General features: G+C 38.1%; 1 protein-coding gene across 1 annotated transcript; it reads left to right on the top strand.

The window, feature by feature from the left end:
* The first annotated feature begins 1,793 nt into the window (after positions 1-1,793).
* bace2 (beta-secretase 2) lies at positions 1,794-23,032 on the top strand. The gene is made up of 9 exons (XM_088428247.1): positions 1,794-2,297; positions 13,352-13,440; positions 15,781-15,997; positions 16,812-16,943; positions 18,069-18,203; positions 18,440-18,541; positions 18,783-18,932; positions 19,583-19,751; positions 21,473-23,032. The coding sequence occupies exons 1-9, from the start codon at positions 2,001-2,003 to the stop codon at positions 21,712-21,714; spliced, it is 1,533 nt and encodes a 510-aa protein (XP_088284373.1). The 5' UTR covers positions 1,794-2,000; the 3' UTR covers positions 21,715-23,032.
* Positions 23,033-23,239: the final 207 nt, after the last annotated feature.

Here is a 23,239-nt window from a genome sequence, read left to right as displayed (position 1 = left end):
GCATACAGTATTTATGATGAATGACCAGATTATGTTCCATTCTCTGTTAGACAAGTAAGTGATGCATTCCTTGTGCTCCTTCATTTTGATGCTTGCAGACCATGGAAGCAGTACAAAATCGCAGCAATTAGGCAGGAAGTATGCTTAAATGCTTTCATTCACAAGACCCTATGCATGACAAGCAATTCACAAGAAAAATGTCACACTCTCTCCTTGTATTATTGAGGTTATTCTAAACACGATGGTTAACTCCAGAGAGCGAGGAAGATGGGGGTGAACATGTGACAACTTTAACTGTGGACTCATGAGGAATTCACAGCAAGACTGTGGGTGTCTTTGTGAGGAACAGACAGCATACAAAAAGGCCTGACATTGATCTTGCCTGAGAGCCTCATTTGCTTCCTTAGCTTTTACTTTACTTCAGAAAAAAAATCTGAAATATAAAGATTTGGATAACCACGTCTGATGACCATGTCTAATGATTTGAGTAAAAATGAATGCCATAAATTGGGAAGACAAGGTGAAGAAAAAGATATATATATATATATATATATATATATATATATATATATATATATATATATATATATATATATATATATAAATATATATATGTGTGTGTGTGTGTGTGTGTGCGTGTGTAATATTTTAAATCATGTATTATGGTAATTTTAAATCGTTGAGAAGATATTAAAATACGGTTTAGAGTTCCAATGGTTTACATAAAGTTTTTTTGTAAGGTTAAATCGTTTTTTTTTAAATATGTATTGATTCCGATTCCGACAAACAACTAAAATTGATTTTCTTTGGCTTAATAACATTACATTGAGGTAAAACAGTTTGCACTTTTTTTTTGATTGATGGAAACCTAAATAACTCTTTAAAGTAACAAAGGATTGAACGTGTACTCGTGAAAATCGTGTTGACTGTAGGCGTGTTCATATCAACCAACCCGAGATGTGGCGTGAGTTCAGTCACATGGTTTGGTTTACTGGACTCCAGGCAAACAGGAAATTTGGTTGAGTATGCAGAAATAAGATCGACAGTTCCGCCACATGAACTCCAGATTAAGAGATATCATTGTAACGCGAGCAGCACACAAAACCTTTAATCACTAAACTCACCCAGATTCTTGTTTGTGGTTGACGAAATTATATTTAATGCCTAAAACAGATAATTAAGAATATAACAATATAAGCTTGCATTGTTTGTTCCCTCGTATAAAGTCTTCAACTTATTTGAACTATTTGCTACCCTTTCATAATTCTTCAGTGCTCAACAAGACATCATGAGTAGCCTCTGGGCCAATTTTTAGCATAGCTTAACAAGGATGTGACAATTGTTATTTTATAGAAGTGAACATTTGAATATGTTAGCACCAGACGAGATTTAAAAAAATACAATGTTGTGTAATGTCTATTGTGTTACCCATGCTTTGAGAGAAATTATTACCATGATCACTGTTTTCCCATTAATGAATCTATATAGATAGATAGATAGATAGATAGATAGATAGATAGATAGATAGATAGATAGATAGATAGATAGATAGATAGATAGATAGATAGATAGATAGATAGATAGATAGATAGATAGATTCATTAATGGGAAAACATGTATATTCTCCCCAGGAACGTTAAGCAGACAGCTAGTCATTTGCTTTTGTCAGTACCTAAAAAGGAGCTCTCAGATTCAAGAAAGTGGCTGACCCTGCTACATAGCAATGTATTTTATTTTGGTGGTTGTGCACACAGGAAGTGCTTAACTATTTTATTTAACTTCCCAAGAAAGCGTTGAAGCATCTTGAAGTTTTCCCTAGCTCCTTAGACACAGATTTAAACGTCGGCTGAACTGTCACAATGACGACATGAACACTTTAGACTTGGCGTGATGGCGTTTCAGTAATGGCTGAACTTCAAACCTAGGAGCCAAACTTTTGTATCTGGAATCTTTCCCACCCAGACCTGCCCTCTCAAACTTCGGAAGAAGAGCCGTTAATCATGGCACAGCGCGTTTACAATCCCATTTTGGCATTTGTTTGCAGCGTTTGCCTCGTCGGCGTGACCGAGAGTTACGTGTCCATACCTCTGAAAATCTACCCGGGGAAATACAACGTGTCCTCGGCGGCGGGCTTGTCTGTCACTCGCCTCGTTGCGCTCGCATCTGATGGGAAGGGTCTCGCTCTTGCTTCCAGTCCCAGTGGTCAAGTCAACTTTATGGACATGGTTGGCAACCTGCAAGGGGACTCTGGAAGAGGTTACTACATTGAAATGCTGATTGGCACTCCTGGACAACAGGTATTATCGCTTACTTAAGCTACAATTGATTTCTAATAGGTTTACAGAACTCTATTTGCCGTTGCTTCTGTCAACAAGAACCATTGGGTGTTACTCCCGTCCTTTATTTTTAATTGACTCATACAGGTGAGGTGACAACACATCAGATAAAAAAGCTTTTATCCATGTAAAGTCGTTTCTCTATGTTACTAATTGACATAGTGTTAAGACGGTTTTGATTGAAATTACACCCCCACTCCCAGCTATAGTTTTGGCCCGACTCTACAGTGTAAGACAACTTAGCCAGTAAACAACCTGCAATTTTAAATAAGACCATAGACGAAGAGGAGGCTTTCTTACTTTTCACATTTTTTGCTGTTGTTCATGATGCTCCCTGGTTCACATCTATTTATTTATTGACGGCAATCAATAAAGATCCCAAACGTGGTTGATTTTCCCACAGAAATTCTTAAAAAGTATAATCTGTTTTTACAAAGAACAGTAAGGCGTAGGAAGTGCAGATGTTTTATTTCAAATGACTGAGGTGAAAAGGGGGGGGCATATGTACTTATACAGATACCTGAAAGATAGACTTCTTTCCCAATAGGGCTGGGGGAAAAAATAAAGTTGACCAAGTTGGGTTTGTAGACATTAAATATAGGTCTACTTAAAAAAAAAAAAAAAAATCAGCCTTGAATCTTCACTGGTATCAAATTTGCACCGCTGATTTCCCTCGGACCACATATGCCATAGTTGTCGAACTCCATTCCTCGAGGGCCGGTATCCTGCATGGTTTCCAGTTTTCTTTCCCTAACACACCTAATTCAAATGTTTAGCTTATTACCAAGCTGTATAGGAGTTTGAAAATGATCGTAATCATTTGAATCAGGTGTGTTTGAGACCGAGGGATCGAAAACATGCAGGACACCAGCCGAGGACAGGTGTTAAGACACCTGTGACCTATGTAGTGTCATAAAAACCCAAACATTAAAAAAAAAGAACTTTACAAGTTCAACATTTCCATAAAAAGAATGCAAAGATAAAGTAATATTCATTTATTGCAAAGTATGCGTAAAAAGCATTTGTCATCAATCAGATTCGAATCTGTCACTAGATGTGAACGCATACTCGACGGCCACACTCAAGAACCTCCCTGGGCTTTTTGGTCTGAAGACCACTTATATTGTACTCTTTCACATATTCATGATCATTTTTTAATGGGAATTTGAAGAACTACTGTAAATGTATAAGGTTTCTACTAAAAGTCCCATGGTTGTCAGTTTGGGCCAGATGTTTAACGAAAACTTCTCCAACGAGTTCCAGTCGTATGTTTCAGAAAGTGCTTGAGAAAAAAGTAGGTTGTGGTAAAATTTGTGACTGCTTTATCATGACATTGGTGTTGCTCACAATGCCCTGATACTCTTGACAGTTCCTGACTAAAGAAAATCACCATGCTGCAGCAACTTGCCTTCTCAATAGGCCTGGCTCGCTGTGATATATCTAATTTTTTTTTATCTCATTCCCAATCTCAAGGGCCCTCACAAGAACACGTTTTGAATATGTGTATAACATTAAAACGGCTATTGTGACAAAGCTGCGGAGGATTCCGTGAATCAGTCTAGGAGTGCATGAAGGCGTGTCAGAAAAGGCAAGGAAAGTGCATCTAGACTCCAAAGTGATTACAGTGGGCCCCCGGTTTACTAGATGAATCCGTTCCGTGGTTGGGATCGTAACGTGAATTCGCCGTATGGCGGGCAATCCAAACCTATGTTAATTAGCTAATGCGTGTAAAACCCCATTGTAAAAACATAAAAATTGTATATACATATTAAAAATTGGTATCAAAATAGTAGAGTAAGTGCTGCTTATATAATATAGATGCATACAATTAAATAACATCATAAATAAAAAATATATAAAGGATTTATTTATCTTTGGCCAAATTGCCTACTAAGAGTAACCCAGGCTAGGCTAGCTTAGCTTTCTTCATATTTCTTAATTATCTCCAGCTTCGTTTTCAAGAGGGAGGCAATACAAACACAACCAACCCCACAGGTCATGACAGTTGTTGACGTTAATCGTAAAGGGGGATAAATGTCTTAAAGAGGGGACGATAAAACTCAGTATTCCACATCGTAATGTGAAGAAAACAGTCCACGTTACTTCAAAGGCGGAAACTTGTTGTAGCTTCTGGCTCTTGAGATTGAGAGTTTTTTTTTTTTTCAGTTTTTTTTTTTTTTATTTCTCACCTCATAAATGTGATTCTGTGGCAAAGCTAGAAAACACATGTTGCTTTTTAAGTACACATTTTTATTCTTCGCATGCCAACAACATTGTCTATCTTGTCAAAATCCAAGATTGTATCAGTCAAAGTCACTGCCTCACAAAGATTTATTAAAACCCGCACCATACAATCTTAACTGTTTCCTGACATACATGGTCCTAATGCCCACCCAACTGTTTCAGTGCAAAGCGTTACTGGAAAAGACAACCCAACGAGCCCATCATCTGTAGGTTTACGAAAACAACGCTCCCATCAAATGGTCACACTTAACTCTTTCAGTGCCGTGGACAAGATTTCTCATCTTTTAAATAATACAATTCTCATCAAATGTTTTTGTTTTTGTTTTTTTTTTATGGAGGGTAGCTGATACCTTTTACTAATGCTTATCTAATATGAGCCAATTGAGTACTGTAGTGATAACTGGGACCATTTGATGGCAGTGTTTCCACACATAGAACACAGATATTACATACATGCAATTCTAAGTACGTAAGCTACGGAAATAAATTTTTCATGTGATACCACCCATTTTTACATAGACATAGCACACAATATTCAGTCATCTTTTAAAGATGAGTGAAAATGCGAAATATACTGGCGCTCTAGAACAGGAGTGGGCAATTCCGGTCCTTGAGGGCTGGTGTAATGTTTGTCTTTCAGTTTTCTCCCCCAAACACACCTGATTCAAATGATAAGGATTATTTTCAAGCTCCAGCAGAGCTTTTTGACGAGCTAATGGTTTAAATCAAGTGTGTTGGGGAGACAAAACTGGAAAACATGCAGGACACCAGCCCTCGAGATTCAATTGCCAGAATTGCCCACAACCTTCTCTAGAGGTTTCCTATTTCTGATCACGCTTGGCACTGAAAGAGTTCATTACTACAGAGCTCAATAAGCTTAAAATTAAGAGGAGAGTTGGCCAAGAGTGACATCGCTCAATTTATAAAAGAAAGGAAAACGTAGTCACTAGCAGACAAGTATTTTACATGACGAAAATTGTTGTTGGTGACAAGGAAAGAGTTAATTTGCTTATTTCGCTGTAAATCAAAGAGAATGCGCATCAGACAGATCATCCAATCGTAATGCAGGACCGAGTATCAGGGCCAGCCCACTGATACCACCTGTGAAAAATAGCTGATTGTGAACACAAAGTTGGTTTTAATGTACAGTATATTTCGTCAAATGTACTCACAGCAGTACATAGTTCACCACTTATTTGGGAATGGGGTAGGTGGGGCAATTCGCTGTAGGCCTTGCTTTCCTTTCAGTCTTAACAGCAACCGTTTGAATTTGGAAACTCGCTTGTGACATCAGTCTTTGTACTTTCCTGACACGCCTTGACAAACCAAATTCTCAAACTGTTTGCATTACCATATACTGTAACACAATATGACGCTGCTATTTCCTCTCTAACTTGTTATGTTGCTGGAACCTGTTTAATTGTTCCATTATGTGCGTCCCACACCTGCTCTGAGAAAATGAGGAAGTTTGATTCCTGGGGCCTCGCCTTTGTCTCCTTCTGAAAAAGGAAAACATTAGATGAACTTAAAAATGTTAAAATAATCTGTTGCAGTCAATATATATAAGCTACGATCAATTTAAAAACATTTTATTGTTGTAACCAGAAAGTTTTATCTTCTTTTTATTGATTAAACCAAAGCAAACTCATTATTGTTGGTTGTCCTAAATTAATATAACAACGTAGAATCAGTTTAACCTTTAAGTGTGTGTGTGTGTGTGTGTGTATGTATATGTGTGTGTGTGTGTATATATATATATATATATATATATATATATATATATATATATATATATATATATATATATATATATATATATATATATATATATATATATATATATATATATATTGTTTTTTATGGTCATAATACTAAACAAATTGCTTTAACTACATTTTGAATGTCAAGTCAAATTTATTGGCACAACCCTGAATCATCGCAGTCTCAAAGGGCTTCATAGATGAAAAATAAGTCATACAGTACATCATAAATACACAACAACATCCCCTGAATGAACAAAGCTCCCAGAGGGCGAAGGAAAAACTCAAAAACCCCATCTGGAGAAAATAAGAAATCTTCAGAAGGCAATTTAGGCAAATAGTAATGAAGGGCAAGACACATTTATTTGCACCACACATACTTATAAATACATTTCAAAAGCATAAGAAAACAAAATACATTTAAAGCAGCACAGAAATAATAATAAAAAAAAACAATTACATGCAATAAGAAAATATTTCTAAAATTGCTTGAGAAATGTATCAGCCTTTCTTGTGTGTCCATTCGTGTAGCGTAGCTGCTGGCTTCCGTGACCGGTAGACCGGATGTCGTCTCGTCATGCGTCACATTCAAGGGCTAACAAGGGCGACTCGTCAAAGACAGTCCAAATGGTCAAAAGCAAAAATGAATTTCTGTCTGATGTTTTATGTATTGCGCATACGCAAAATCTCACTCAATCTTAAAAAGGATCTATTGTCCAAATGAAACCATTCTATTTAGTGCCTTTCATTACAGCAACCTAAAAATATAACCTAAAAATGAACTAAGTACGTTGATTGTAGCATCTGGATTCTGTAACTTCTTAGTGGAATTATGAATAGTAGTAGGATGGCACTAGTCCAATTTTAAGGCTAAATTCTTTCAGAAAAATAATTGTGGGAACTAATAATTTTGTTAATGTTTTCAGAGCCAGTGATGGTATACACTCAACAAGAAGAGGCATTTTGTGTGCTTGAATTTGTTTTGGTGTTGCTATGTAACCAACGATTCTCACACTGAACATCTTTGAACATTCCATGTAAAATTGGAGATTTAAATGCTTTCAGAATTTGTCAGGCCCATTTTTATATCCTTAATAGTTTTTTAGATATTAAATGTAAAAATGTGCCCAAGACTTTTGGAACACCCTGAAACATGCATCAAAATCACAGTCTGAACAGATGCAAATATAAACAAATATTGTTCTTAAGAGACTAACGTGACTATTTACACAGAAAAAGGACTAAAATGGTAAACAAAAATATTGTACAGTTAAAAAAAAAAAAAAAACAAGGATGTCCTGTAATTTTGAGTGAGGCACAGATAAAATTATTTTAATGTAGTTTGGAAATTATTATAACCATCTTTACATAATGTGTTACAGACTTGAAACATATCTTTAAGCAATTTTCACAAAAAAAAGAACCCAATAGTATTTATATCTTTTTTAAATCATTGTGAGAAGATGCTTTAAAAGGGTAAAATTTGTGTGCGGGGGTTAATCATTTCTATTGTTTTAGAAGTGCGATGAGACATATGGGACATTGTGCTGCCTGTCAAGCCACTCTGTCATAGTAAAAGCCAAACACTGTGAGAAAGCCAGCCAATCCTTCAAAATAAACTGGACTTATGGTACAAGTAACGTACAATGATTTATTTTATTTTTTTTGTAAGATGTGCGCCCAAATAGCAAGGCCATCAATCGAGGGTGCCCATGGTGTCCTGATGTGCCTGCAGTTTTGCCAGTTTAACTTTGAAAAGTTACTTAGTTTTGAAAGTAATTATTACAAGTTACTTTATTAGTAGTAGTGAATTGCTATTTATAAAAAAAAAAAATCATGATTTTTTTTTTTTTTTTTCAGCATTATTGAGTGATTTTAAAACAAAGTATGATAGTAATTCAATACCATGCTAGAGGGCCAATAGCTCACATAGAATTGTCAATAACTGCCAGCTCTGCCAGTTTTGTTACTTAGTTTCTGGCTTTGAATGAGTTTAAAGAGAAGTGGACACCTTGCCTATAAACTGTAGTGAAATTTGTCACTTGATTACTATACCTGTTCCACGACACGTGTCTATAGTACATTATATACAGTATATGAGTTCTTGCACTTGTGGAAGATACATATAAATAATTCTGAGTATATTTTAAAATATATAGATAATTTAGGCTAAGTCATTTTATTAGTAGCTCGTCTCCTGAAAAGGTGTTGGCACACTTGCTGTAAAGGATTACTCAAATATAAAAATAATTGGGTGATTTAATTTGATTATGTAATTGAAAGCACAACTGAAGCACAAAACCATAGCTTTTAGATAATTTATCTACAAGGACAACATCTTTACATAGCATTGTGGCTTCACAGTGCACTTTCCAAATGGTGCAATGAAAACCTATTTATGCAGGCACCATTTAACGCACTGAGAGGATGGCTATATTGTTGCACTCCAGAGTGCCGGCCGACAAACTACCGATATCGTTTGATAATTGTTTATCCTCCCTTCATAAATCAGTATATCCGGTATGATTGGTTACTGCGGTGCCTATGGAGCGCACGCGGCAGCTGCACTCCACAGCCTGGAGGTGTGGAAGTAGACCCATTCCCGCTCACATGCGCTCACATGATGTTCGCCTGTGAGAACCACTGTTTCTTAACAGGCAGCTGACCGGGATTATGAGGCTCCCAAGAGCACTGAGCCGCCCTGTACTTGCACTCGGCAGCCGCTCGCTCGTCTCGGTCCTGCCTGCTCATTTTCATTATGATTACACAGAAGTACGCTCGTGCGATTGGCGTCATTTAGCCTACTTGATATGTAAAGTGCCTAACGAGGTCCTATTAATGTTTAAGGCTGACTAAATGGTCCCAGGCCGATTGGACTATTAAAAATACATCATGCTTTAGGGTGTTGTAGATTTACCACATTTTTCTTGTTCTGTTTGATCAGCTGCTTAAATCATTGGCAGATGATGTCTTTAGTAACTTCACAAAGTTTTCTCAATTATCTTAAGTCACATAAATCAAAGCTTTTGAAGTGCCTTGGCACATTGCAGTGTCAGTGTCACTGTCCTGCACTGTCAACCCCAGAGTAGCACTTACGTGTTGTTCCACAAATCTGTTTGAAAGCTGGGTGATTAAATAGTCACAATAGACATATTTCTGTTCATTGCCTTTATTAATATGTCCATCCATTCACCCATCCTATTTCTACAGCCACTTATCCTCACTGGGGTTGCTGGCCTGCTGGTGCCAATACCGACTGTCTTAGGGCAGGGAAACATTGACGTTTCACTTTACTTCCTCTGTATTGGCGGCTTGCATTTCTACTGTGACGTCTGTGACTCTTCAATCCTCACTTGCGTCAGCTAAATGACAATTTATGGCCAGTATAGTATTGTCCTGACCGGGCTGTGACTGTAATGAAGAAAACCACCTGCGACCATTTTTTTCCCACAGTCAGTTAATTAATTTCAACTAAGCCTGTAATGATACTGTTTTGGAATGTGATACTGCAACCAAAAACGATGACACTAAGACAGGGATGGGGAACTAGCGGCTCGTTTGGGTCAGCTGTATGGGAGTATTTCTGCTACCCAGCTGACATGGAATTTGTCTATAAGGCCAACAGGTCCTGGACTATATGGTGTGGGTACTTCAAAATATCTTCCCCAAATCAAGTTGAACATGTTAATGCTCAATTTCTTATATCTTACATTTTTTTTTCCTTTAATACTAAAGAACGGCAATTTCACTAGGATGTGGTCAGGCATTGCTTTAAAAAATATTTTATGAAACAGGAAAAATAAATAAAAAAGAAAATAGTGAGTCAAGGAGAACATACCTGCCCACCTGGTGTGGGTAGTGCGTTTTGGCTCTCAAAGGCCAACATTGCAACAAGAAGTAAAATTAAATACAAATAAAAAGTAGTATATCCTGTATTGTGGCATTCAGGTCTATCTGACATAAAAACATCTCTGAAGAAAAGCATGGTGTGTTAAAATGTGATTATTCGAAACAGCAACTGTCAGGTTGTCACCATCAAATTGTACATTCATACATCTTCACTCCAGTGAGTAAATTCTTAATTCTTATAGACACAACTATAATGGACCATGAGCCACGGTAAACCTGGCTGCAGGTACTGTATGTCTGCGTCTTATATCTGCCAAAATTTTACCATTCTATTCCTTACCTGGAAAACTAAAACGTCACCACACAAGTGATTTGAAAGTAATGAGCGCATCACACTTGAAATTCCAATTCATTACAAAAGAAATCTAGGTAAGAGATTTACAATGCTCCGATGCAGCGCTGCTGTCTCTCCCACACTTCCTTTGAGTCAACTTAACCTGCGTGTGTGCGACCCACATATACATGCATAAAAATTCCACTTGACGCGACTTTGCGTTTTTTCACTTAGGGGGGAGGTTTCCGGTCCCCCATTAACCCCCCCAAAAAACGTGAGATTACTGTATACGTTTATTGGTGAGCAAAACCTGTTTTCAGGTTTGTTTTGTTGTTTTACATATTTATTTTAATTTAGCAAGGTAAATTCTTATTTTTCAAATGCTGTACTATACATTTTGTTTAAAAATAATAACTTTGCAGAAAAATGGCTATTTGGCAAAGAGTTGAAAATGATATACAGTGGTACCTCGGTACTCGACCTTAATCCGTTCTGAGGTGGTGGTCGAGCACCGATTTGTTCGAACACCGAAACCAATTTTCCCATAAGAAATATGTATCGAAACAACAATGAAGACGTAAATGTGCACAAGCAGTACATGATAAAGATAAATAAAGCATTATAAACCATTTTGCATAATTTACTTACGTTTAGGAGAGTGGTTGATGGCATACAGGAATGGATGTGGAGAGGACGGAAGGGAGGCTTACTCTTTGGAAGGGGAATCGCCTTCCATGATGACGCTAGGTAACGCGCCTTCAGGGGTTTTCTCCCTTCTCTCTCTCTTCCGTGGAGGTGAATTTAGCTGGACAGTAGGCTTCCTCTTTTCTTTAAGAAGGAACCTGTCCATTGTAAGTTGTTTCTGCCTTTTCTGCACGATTTTTCCGAAGTACGCCATTTCATACTGCGACGTGAGGTGGGACACTCGTACACCACTTTCATATTTTGCTATAATTTCCTTCTTCAGTTCAATAGTGGTCCTCACTGTTTTCCTCTCTGCCTTCCCCTTATCACTGTCTTTCTTTGGACCCATTATTAAGGGCTAAAGCAACACGAAAAGGTTTAAATCTGGGAAGAAATACTCGAACAAACTGCGTATGTCATACTCCGCTGGCAGTCTGAGTTGAACTGGCGCTTACCCGCTGGCCGAGAAGGGCCGAGGAGCGCGTTAGTCGAGTCGGCTCGGCTAGTCGAGAACCGAAAATCTGTTCGAGGTCCGATGCATTTTCTACTTGAATTTTTTGGCTGAGCACCGATTTGGTCGAGTATGGAGGACCGCCACTATACTCGACCAAATCGGGACTGAGGTACCACGGTATTTTAGAGCTGTAATTTCAATACCGTGATATCGTGATACTACGATATCATCCCATGCCGAAACACGTTTCATTAATGATGGCTTGGCACAATCGTGTCCCTGTAATTTCACTATATTGGGTTAAACTTTAAGCGTTATTAATATGAAGTGACGATGTGATTACACTGCTGCAGTGTTAAATGAGGCGCCGTTTAAACGAGCTACTAATTGCCACATCTGTTAGCATGTGGCAGAGAACAAGGGACGAGGTGTCGGCTGGAGAGCTTTGCATCTGCTAATTGATACAAACAGGTGTCAGATGCACATTGCCGCCACAGACGCCACCAATTAAACAGTGAGAGATTCAACTGCATGTGACCGCAGGCCGTTTGAGCGTCACAGTGGAGAGGATTTGCCTGAGGCACAGTAGCCAAGATGAATGAGGGGTATGAAAAGAGAACCGAGGCGGATCAAAACACACGTCAAACGCCACATACTTTTCTTTCTGGCTTGTTTGACTGGTTAAGTTCCATAACAATGATAGCATCCAAAAATCTTAGTAGGTGTTTTACATGGCACTGTCACAAGCATGTGGAGCATTGCCAGAGCAGTGAAGGAGTGATAAGCAAATCGTTGCTGATAACGACCTACGTCAAGGAAGTTGTGTTTTCAGAGCCAAGACATTGTGTAAAAACTGGACAGAGCGTGAACCAAGAAAAAAATATTTAAAACATTGCAAGGTTTTTTTTTTACTTGAACCAAAGTCATTGGCCTAGCAGATTGAAATGTGACTATAGTGCGTAAACAGTTTGTTTTACATACAGGCTCTGACTAACAAGGCAATAGTTATCATTCTAATCTTAACGGCAGAACAAGACAATATGAGGAAGTTGTTGAGTGTGTTCAGTTGACCGCTTCATAATTAGCGCCCGCATAATGAAGAAGATCCACGAGTCAATTCTGCTTGCCTCATTTCAACCTTTTCTGTTTTTCTTTTTTAGTTTCGTTACAAAGAAAAAGATAAGCATTATATCAGTGAAGACTCTCTGCAAAGAGCACTTTGTGGTTAAAGCCTCAGGTTTCGCTGCGGTATTAGGTTAATGACGCCGTCAGGCTAAGGGACACTTGAATAGGGGTGTTTATGTCGCCTCTCGTTATTGGTGAAGGTTACAGACGTCCCAAGTAAATTATTTCCTGCTCATTAATTTGATGCCTGGAAGACAGCATTATCTCAACTGCAGTTAGTTAGCCAGTTTCCACTGTGTGCATGACACGTACCAGGATGGCTGGCCAGGTCATGCTCTCGTGCTGGAGCCTCCAGGGTGTTATGCTTGACTCAAGGATAGCATTGTTCTTATGAGCAGCAAGGCCCTGTTTCCACCACATGGCAAAGCGTCATCATATAATAACACTTGGCCTGACACTAGGAGCTGTAAAAAGATTTTTTTTAAATCTGTGCAAATTTGGGTGGGGCAGGTTTGTGGCCAAAAGACAATGAATGTTAAAACAGCTCTTACTTGATATTTTTCAGCTGAACATCCTGGTGGATACCGGCAGCAGCAATTTTGCAGTGGCTGCAGCTTCACACCCATTTATTACTCACTACTTCAACACTGCACTGTGAGTAGAATGTTTAAAAATATTTTTAGAAGATTGCAGCGAGACGTTTCAATATTGAATGTTGTGACTTTATCTACAAAATGTATTTATCTTTTTGTTGTGATTTCGCTATTATGTCCTACACATGTACATAGAGTACCATTCAAATGTTTGGAAACATTACTTATTCACTTTTTTCCATTATTACATTTCCTGAATTGTAGATCTAGCGTTGACATTTTAACCCTTTCGCTGAAGATTTTTTCTTTAACGAAAACTTAAGGCATAGCCTTTATTACCTCTTTATAAGTCTAGGATACTTGAAAAATTAATTAATTGATTCCCACTTCAAATGTCACCAACGGTATATCCCATAAACCACAATACAGTACTTGGATACTTGTACAAAAAACGTGCCAGAGAAGTGAAAATGATCACAAAACGCCTACAATACATAGTAATCAGTGTAATCTATAGTAACACACATATATAGCACATATTACCATTATATTTCCACAGAACTAGATGGTTAATTGATTAGAAATTGTACAACCAAAGCTTTCTTGTTGAAAGTGGTCTTGGCTTGTTGTGTATGGAAAAGTTGCTAAATGCCACTAGAATGTGTAGATAGGTGTATAATGAACCACTTGGATGCCATTTCATCTTATAGCTACCATTCCTATACCCACTGCCATTTTTTTGAAAAGCGCCAGGACGCATTGTCCCAACGGGAGTGAAAGGGTTAAAGACATATTTGTGGAATTATTTGTTAAACAAAAATGTTAATCAAAACAGAACGTTCTCTAGTTCAGATTCTGCAAAGTACGCACTTTTTGCCTAGATAACAGCTTTGCACATTTTTAATATTTTCTGTCAGCTTCATATGCGTAAGATGCTTTGTAACTAGAGATGACTTTCAGTTCACAGTAGTTCATTATCAAGTGTTAATAGCCTACTATTCTCAACCTCTTAAAGCACTCTGGCTGGGATGGTCGATTTTTCTCTAACATGCTCAATTTTTGTCTTTTCAAAATCATTGTACATACAGTATAATGTTAATGTCAAAAACGGACAAATCAGCCACAAAATTATACGTGGAGATCTCTACTGCCTAATTAACCCATTTCATTCAAAATGATTAGCTACTCCATAGCATACACATAAGAGAAATGAGGAAATGATCAGCAGAGTACAGTCCTGTCGTATCAGATATGGTTTCTTTGATAAATCATTAAGCTATGTAAACCATGTCCTTTTCTAAGCCGAATTGTTTGCAGTTCATTATATATTAGATTTCAATGTATTAGCTTAGCTGTTAACTTGACTTACATTTTCTTCCAACTCCCCTGCGGCACTAATGCCAAAATGGTGCCACTATGCTGTCAAACTGACCCGATTGCTGCATATTTTACAAAGTAGGTCTTTACATCCATTGCTGTGGGGAAGTAGCGAAACGGCCAAAAAAGTGCCTGTAGTGTCTGTAGTGAATCTTTTGTATCTCTAAATGTCTGAAAATAACAACGAAAAGCTCCATGCACTTAAAACCCTTAAAAATATAAAAATGATCATCACAATAATTTGTATTTTATTACCTCCAAACAAACTAATTCACAAAACAAAACGCCTGCTTTCAAATGTGACCTATTCTGTTGGCCAAAGAGATGTTCTCACCAACAATCCTTCACCTGCACTAGTTTTTTTTTTATATAATATATATATATATATATATATATATATATATATATATATATATATATATATATATATATATATATATATATATATATATAATTTTTTTTTTTTTTTTTGGCAACTGTTTGTTTGAAATATAATACAAATTTTAACATTAAATTTCGGGCTGTCCCAAAAAATTGTATGTATTTTTAACTGAAACTTGTCTGCTAATCAAAGAACATCAATGAGGCACCGGTGCTCAATGTGCTCAAACATTGAGAAATAATGAATGACCTGTTTACTCTAACTTGAGGATCATTTTTGATCAGATTTTCAATTGGCAATATAATACTTAAGCATTTCCCAAAAATTTTCCTTCACAAAATGCTCAAGTTCTTCAGAATTGTTTTAAGTAATTTCTCTGGATATTCTCCCAATTTTGGAGCATCCTAGGATTCATTGAAAGCAAACAACCATCTTAATTCACTTCAGAATTTTTAGTGAGCGATAGATGTAGTGTAAACAGAATTTTTACATACAGTACATAAGTGTTCTTTAATGTGTTAGAGACCTTTTGAAGTTGAAGGTATTTTCTCTCCTGGTACTGTACTTATTGATTTGATCAGTTGTACAGTAAATTGGGACTATCTCAATGTCTCTTTTAATTTGTGTCCTGTCTGTGTTTAGCTCCACTTCCTTCAGGTCAAACGGCCAAACTGTATCTGTCAGGTACACCCAGGGAAACTGGATAGGTGAACTTGGAGTTGACTTTATCTCCATTCCCAATGGCCCAAATGGTACCATCAGCGTCAACATAGCCACCATTTTGTCATCTGAAGGCTTCTTCCTACCGGGGATCAACTGGCAGGGTATCCTCGGACTAGCCTATCCCATGCTGTCTCGGGTAAGCATAAGAAGCTGTGCTGCTTCGGGTTTAAATGGCCCTGGTTAGATGTAGGCAAGTTCTAAGACGGTTGCTCAATTGGAATGCACGTACTTCCCAAGGCATAGACTAGGTGTGTGTATGTGTGGCTGTGTGTAAAAGTTTGGACACAACTTGTCATCCAATTTCTTCAATTATGTTGACCGCTCCTGTTCCTTTAGTTAGCTGATTAGCTCTTGTCATAATATGATTGAAAGAATATGAAGTCAAACTGGAAGTTTACCAATTCTTATTGTGGATAATTGTGGTCATCTACCACCATTGTTTGATTCAGCTTGTTTATATTCTCCGGAGATGCAGAAGATGCAGGAGTATATTATGTTGTGGCCCTACTGTATAGGATTAGATAAATACGATGTCAGTGGGGCACGAAAAGCTAAATCGTGAATTGCTGCACTGTAGTATTTCCGACACATAATAATACTGATGCATAGTATCATCATTCTTCATACTCTATGCAATAGTAGTAGTAGGTATAATAAGCATGAGTTACAAGGAAAATCATTGAATTAGCTTGCAGGACTGTACTTTTTCTGTAATCATTTACTATATGCTATGCAATTGAGGATTCGTTCCAACTTGAGTTCCTTCCCTTGTGGGCACATCATATTAGAATTAGATATCAAATAATACAATCATTGTTTCATTTGCCATTTAAAATGTTTGGGAATTTTCCTGGTTCAGCAATTAAAGTAAAACCCGATTCCAAATGCTAAAAGTAACTCTGCCAGTGCAGCTAAGTGATTGTGCTTGCTTTTTGTTTTGTCTCAATCAGCCAGATCCATCTGTGGAACCCTTCTTCGACTCTGTGGTGAAACAGCTCGCTATCCCTGATGTCTTTTCCCTCCAGATGTGCGGGAGCGGAATGTCGACGAGCAGCGTAGTTGACCCTCCGGGTGGTAGTCTTGTGAGTAGTCAGCAGGGGCTGCACCGGAAGGAATTTGACTTGAACTAATAATAATACATTTCAGTGACGGGCATTTTTTTTTTTTAAAGCAGTCAATTTCTCACACAACTGCACTTATCTATTGGCATTTTCTGAATCCAACCACCAAGAATATCATGTAGAGCAGGGGTGCTCAATGTGTTGCTTGCGGTCCACAGCCGAGCTCTTGTAGCTTGATCGCATGACATTGCACCACATGGGGAAACAAACTCAGCCGAAAAAAATGTTGAGAAAAAAAAATGTCACAAATTGTCGCATGATTTTATTTTACTTTTTTTTTTTTTTTTTTAGCACCCTGAATTGACAACTAAACATGACTTCAGAACAACACGCTCCTGTTTAAAATTGGAACTGCTCACTTTGGGAGCAAAATATTATGTCAACCTGTGTTTAAAAAAAAAAAAAAAAAAATCTCAAGGCACACCATCAGCGGAAAAATATTAAATTTGAAACTTTAGCCAATATTAAAAACATAGTCAGTCCAATCAAAGTTTTATCAGCAGTAATTGATTTTTTATTTTTACATCCACTCATACTAGGACCTTTCGGTGACTCTTTCGGTGAATTTTGTTCAGGATGGTTGCAGCCACAGGCGGTGGTGATTAGCCAGACTGATGTCTGTCAGCCCCGCAATCACTGTCACCCCTTAAGATCTTGTCTCAGTATTGTTCTACTGCCTGTTGGCAAAGTGTATTTATTACATGTATATTCTGCGACACGCTGCTCTCACAGTTGACATTGGCACCTTGTTTCCAAAAAATGAAGTGAAATCATTTCCCACGGCACACCTGACTATATCTTGCGGAACACCGCTGTGCCACAGCACAGTGGTTGAAAAACACCGAAGTAGTTGGTTGAACGAATCTACAGACATGAGTGACACAGCCCAGATGTGCATTTACTAAACAGAGGAGCTGTTAATTTATTATATTGGTGCTGGGCTGTATTAGCCGCCCATCATAGCTTTTCGCAGGTCCACAGGGGCAAAAAAGTCCAGGCACCCCTGATACAGAGGAAATAAATGTGTTATTGTGGCATTGATCCCAACTGAATTTCTAATCATTAACTGTGCTGTGTGTGTTTTAGATCATGGGTGGGGCTGAACCAACTCTATATAGGGGTTCAATCTGGTACACCCCTATAGTAGAGGAATGGTACTACCAGGTAGAGGTTTTAAAGCTGGAAGTTGGCGACCAGAACCTGGATCTTGACTGCAGAGAGGTGAGAGAGGTTTAGAAATATAATAAACACCACGTATGCAATTCAGAATAGAAGCAAAGGTATTGCAAGATCCTTCCTGTGTCTGTCAGAGATTTATACTGGCACTGGGTTCTAGAAATGCCATTTCTCAGCTCAAAGAAGAAGTTTCTTTTTTTGTTTTTGCTAACTGAAGGTCTTCCATAAGAGACTGCTTGAACTGACAAGCTGCACTTGTCTGTCTCGCCTTTTCTTTTCAGTATAACATGGATAAAGCTATAGTTGACAGCGGCACCACGCTGCTGCGACTTCCCGTCAACGTCTTCAATGCGGTGGTGGACGCCATCACACGCAGCTCTCTGGTACGCCAACGTCTCTCGTCAGGAAATGATGAAACACGTTGTTGGTGCAGCAAGATGTAGCCATGTAGCGCTGGCGCTGTCCAAGGATGCAGAATTGTGTCAGGGGAATGTCAGGGGTGTTATACTACATGATACATCTCCTTTTTGCAAATGTCCACACACATTAGCTACATACTTACAGTAAATGGCATCAATTATTTCGAGCAGTTGCTGTGGTACTACACTGACATTTTTTGTTCAGATCCAAGAGTTTTCATCGGGGTTCTGGGATGGGACCAAGTTGGCATGCTGGATGAAGGGGGACACCCCCTGGAGATATTTCCCCAAACTGTCCATTTACCTAAGGGACACAAACACCAGCGATTCCTTCCGCATTACCATCCTGCCTCAGGTACAGAAACGCAAGAACATAAAACCCCAATTCCAATGAAGTTGGGACGTTGTGTAAAATTGAAAGAAAAACAGAGTGCAATGATTTGCAATTTACATTCAATCTATATTCCACTGAAGAGACTACAAAGGCAGTATCGTTAACCCCTGTGGCGTTTTTCAAAACTTATACTGCAACGCCATTTTATGTTCAAATATTGGCAGACCCTTGGAAGTGTGATAACTAAGTCATTCATGAATACACTGAACAAAATGTTCAGTGGCATCAGACCTATCCATACATATAGTTTTTATTTATTTATTTTTGATACATATATGTGTGTGTGTGTGTGTGTGTGTATATATATATATATATATATATATATATATATATATATATATATATATATATATATATATATATATATATATATATATATATATATATATATATACACAGTTTCATCATTAAATACATATCCTGTCTTTGTGTTGTATCAATTGAAGATGTTGACGAAAATGTTTTTTTTTTTTGTTTTTTGTTTTTGTTTTTGTTAACATTTTGAACAATTTCTCAACTTCATTGGAATTTGGGTTGTACATTCCACAAACAATTCATCAAAAGTTTATCGTCATTACTTTGTGTTGATGCTTTGCTTTTGTGTATTCAAGCTCTACATCCAGCCAATCACAGATGTGGATGGCACGCTGGACTGCTACCGCTTCGGCGTGTCTTCATCTGCCAACGGACTTGTGATTGGAGCGACCGTTATGGAGGGTTTCTACGTGGTGTTTGATCGGGCCCAGCGTAGGCTGGGCTTTGCCCTCAGCAACTGTGCAGGTGAGTAAGTATTGAAGGACAAAAAAAACCAACTCGACATCAAGTCCGACATCCTAGTTTTGAGACTAAAATCAGTCCACCAAAAATATGATATTGGACTTTGGAGGGAATTTCGCCATGCTGAAACCATAACCAGTGTTGGGAGTCTTGCATTACAAAGGCAATTTAATTGCTGTAATGCGTTACTTTTTACTGTAACGCAATAGTGTAAGGCATTCCACACAAAATTTAGGTATATTTGAATCGGTACTAATAACAGTGACACGCCTTATATTATATATTATAGCCCCCCAAAAACATTTTTAAACCCTTTAAATTCATAACATTAATTGAAGCAGTTGCCTTGAGGTGGCGCTGGTGTATTGTTGGTATACAGAGAAGTTTGTTTAGGTCATTTATTTGTCCGTTTTTATTTTACATTTCTAGCAATCTAGGCATCATTTACAAGTCCTCAGGAGCAATAATATTTAATTGGGGATCATGTTGAGCATGTAAGTTCATAAGTTTAGTTGAAGGTCATTCCACTGGATGTGTAATGAGCTAATGGCAAATTCATATTCCCAGGTATGTTGGTGAGAGTAATGTAAAAGTAATGCAATAGTAGTGTAATGCCTTATATTTCAAATACAGTAATATCATAATGTAACTAATTACTTTGGAATGACAACAGTAATAAGTAATAAATAATTCTTTACAGTTTTGATGTAACTTGCTCAACACTGACCAGAACGAGCTTTGCACTGTTACAAAACTCGCACACATAATATAAAATTTCATTAGCATAAATCGGTGATAAGTCTTTCTTAAATGTTTTATTTCACAATTCTAATGAAATCTTACAGAATAACCTGCATTTTTTTTTAAAAGAAAATTCAAAATGTAGTAATTGACCTCTTTCAAGCTCAACATGTGGCCAGACATCATAAAACCTTCAAATAAAAAAAAAATGGAGAAAGGATTTAACCACTATCTGAAACTATTTACTCTTTGACAAGTTTTGGGGTTTAAAGTGTAGTTTTAAATTGTTGTTTGTTTTTTGTTTTTTTAAATCCGCTAACCATGGTCCAGTCTTGTGCATCTAATATGTCTTGCTTGAAGCCTCTCTTTTCAGTACCACGGGATGAGAATTTTCATCATGTAAAATACTGAGGCTGTGTGCCAGTGACAAGAATTCTTATCACCTATTTTTTTACGCATACGCAAACTGTTATTTTGCCATCAAAAACACATTTTCACTGCCTTTGATCATGTTTCAAGAGGGACTGTTCAAATGTTTTAGATGCTACAAAAAAAAATGTTATGAAAGTCACCTGTGCACAAAACACATCCTCACAAAAAAGCTCATTTTCTCCAAAAGCTAATTTTGTCCTAAATAGCTTGGTGTCCCGATTTTCAAACGGTGATAACCAAAGAAAAAATTAGATAGACTCTTACTTTCGAGGGAAAGGACGGAATCATACAATATTCTGTCGGTCTTGAAAAATGTGTCCAAACGCTCCGAAATCCGCTGGCGCAAGGGGTTGCCTTTTCAGATTACGCTCGGCACTGAAAGAGTTAATTAAGCGTTCCTTTTAACTCGGAATCAGTTTAGCCCACCACTTTTGAATCTGGTCCACCTGCACACTGTAGTTGATATGATTGACCTCACCCTGATGCTAGTTGAAGCCACCAAAATTCTTCCAAATCAGCACCATATTGATGCGTGCGATGTTTGGCCACAGTGAGCGGCGGCGCGGCCCTGTCGGAAATCGACGGCCCCTTCTCAGCGGCGGACGTGGCGTCGGACTGCTCCGGCCGAGGGCTGAGTCAACCTCTGATATGGATGATCTCCTACGTTCTCATGGCGGTGTGCGCCGTCATCCTCATCATCCTGCTGCTTTTGCTGGTCCTGCCCTGCCGACGGCCGGGCTACTCCGGGGAGATTACCGACCAGTCGTCTCTGGTGCGCCACCGCATCAAGTGACTGAGAGGGAAGGCGCGGGCGACAGGTGCGGACGGGAGGAGCACGGGCCAGCGAAACGCCACCCATGAGGTGGAAAAGGGGGTGAGGCTGCACAAGGTCGATACGCAAGCGTCCAACTCCTCAGAGGAGGAAGATACTTCAGAGAAACTCTCCAAAGACACTGTGCGCTGTGCACAATGAAACAGCGGTTGTAATTCTTGATCTTCAACCGTTTTATGAATGTGCCTTTTTCTTGAACAAAACTTGCACTGCTCGCAAAAAGTTAGGGATATCGGAGCAGCAAAAAGTGCAAAACGTACTGAAACGTTGAACGCATCGAAAGATGAGAGACAGGCTATGGAGGTCATCCTGAAATTTCACCTGAAAGCCCATCATTGCTCGCTTTCAGGGAGGATTGTAATATTACAAATGTTCCAAATAGTTTTTGTTTGATACCTGTTCAAACGTGCCTTTTCGCTTAGCTCGGCTGATGTTTTGTTTTACCCTCTCCGCCTTTTTTAGGTCACTCACAATTTATACTTGTTATTTGAAAGAAAAAGCTGCTTGAACATTTACTGATGCCATTTTGAAGGTAAAGCATCATGTTTACAATGCTTGTAGTACCTTTGGAAATTTCTTATTCTGATTGCACTGTCTGTCATGAAACTGAGTCTGCGATCCTGACGTTGCTTGTTTACGCAGGCCCAAAGTTCACAATCTTAGGGGTTTCGTAGAGTGTATCCAGACTGTGCCAAAGTACTTTTTTTTTTTTTTTTTAATGAACTGATCCACCATTCCGGCTGCCCAGACTGCATACATGGAAGTCAGTTGAACAACGTGACGTATTTTTATAACAGTCATTATAGAAAGAGGCGATGAGTACTTCTACATTCTGACCCAAAAGGCACAAAATGGGGGCCTTTGGCTTCCTATGTTTGCACCTGTAAAGTCCAAATAGATGTAGAGAGCTAGGAATAAATTGTCTCTTTTCAACTTTATATTGAAATCTATTTAATGTAAGTTTAATCATGTTAGGAATTTTAGAACATGCTACATATTTGCAACAAAGCAATATTGCTATGTAATAAGTGGCTCAATCACACGTACACGCTAGGCTGCACGGTACAAGGACATGGGTTTCAGCTTCTTTTAAAACTAAAATTCATGTATCTACCGCCATCCAGTGGAAAAAGATGGTAATGCCAAGTGACTGACTCGTTATGAAACCCGAGGAACGCCAAAGCCACTTTTTTTGTTCTTGAAAAATATTTAAATTATGCTAAAGTGTATTTTTAGGTACTAAAATTGCTGGAAATAAAGAATATACGACCACAATGAATATTCCGTTGTAACTTAGTGTTTCAAATCCTCCTCGTTCACTGGCTACTTGTGAAAGATCAAAGTGTGAACTCTGGCATAGCAACATTTTATTGTTTTTCTGTGGTACCATCTGTCTCAAAATCTATCTTATCCAACAACTAAAATTAATGGTAAGTATACGAGCTTAATCCAATTCATATTATGGCTGCACCCACGATGTTAAAAT

The sequence above is a fragment of the Hippichthys cyanospilos genome, chromosome 11, assembly GCF_059441005.1.
Source record: "Hippichthys cyanospilos isolate Australia breed blue-spotted pipefish chromosome 11, RoL_Hcya_1.0, whole genome shotgun sequence".
Classification (NCBI taxonomy): domain Eukaryota; kingdom Metazoa; phylum Chordata; class Actinopteri; order Syngnathiformes; family Syngnathidae; genus Hippichthys; species Hippichthys cyanospilos.
Note: the sequence above shows the minus strand (reverse complement) of the source record. Positions and strands in the feature narration are given on the sequence as shown.

Bases quoted from the DNA above. Each gene is read 5' to 3' on its own strand.
- bace2 (XM_088428247.1), top strand. From the start codon at position 2,001: ATGGCACAGCGCGTTTACAATCCCATTTTGGCATTTGTTTGCAGCGTT. The intron at 2,298-13,351 runs GTATTATCGCTT...GATATTTTTCAG, and splicing joins TTGGCACTCCTGGACAACAG to CTGAACATCCTGGTGGATAC. The intron at 15,998-16,811 runs GTAAGCATAAGA...TGTCTCAATCAG, and splicing joins CCTATCCCATGCTGTCTCGG to CCAGATCCATCTGTGGAACC.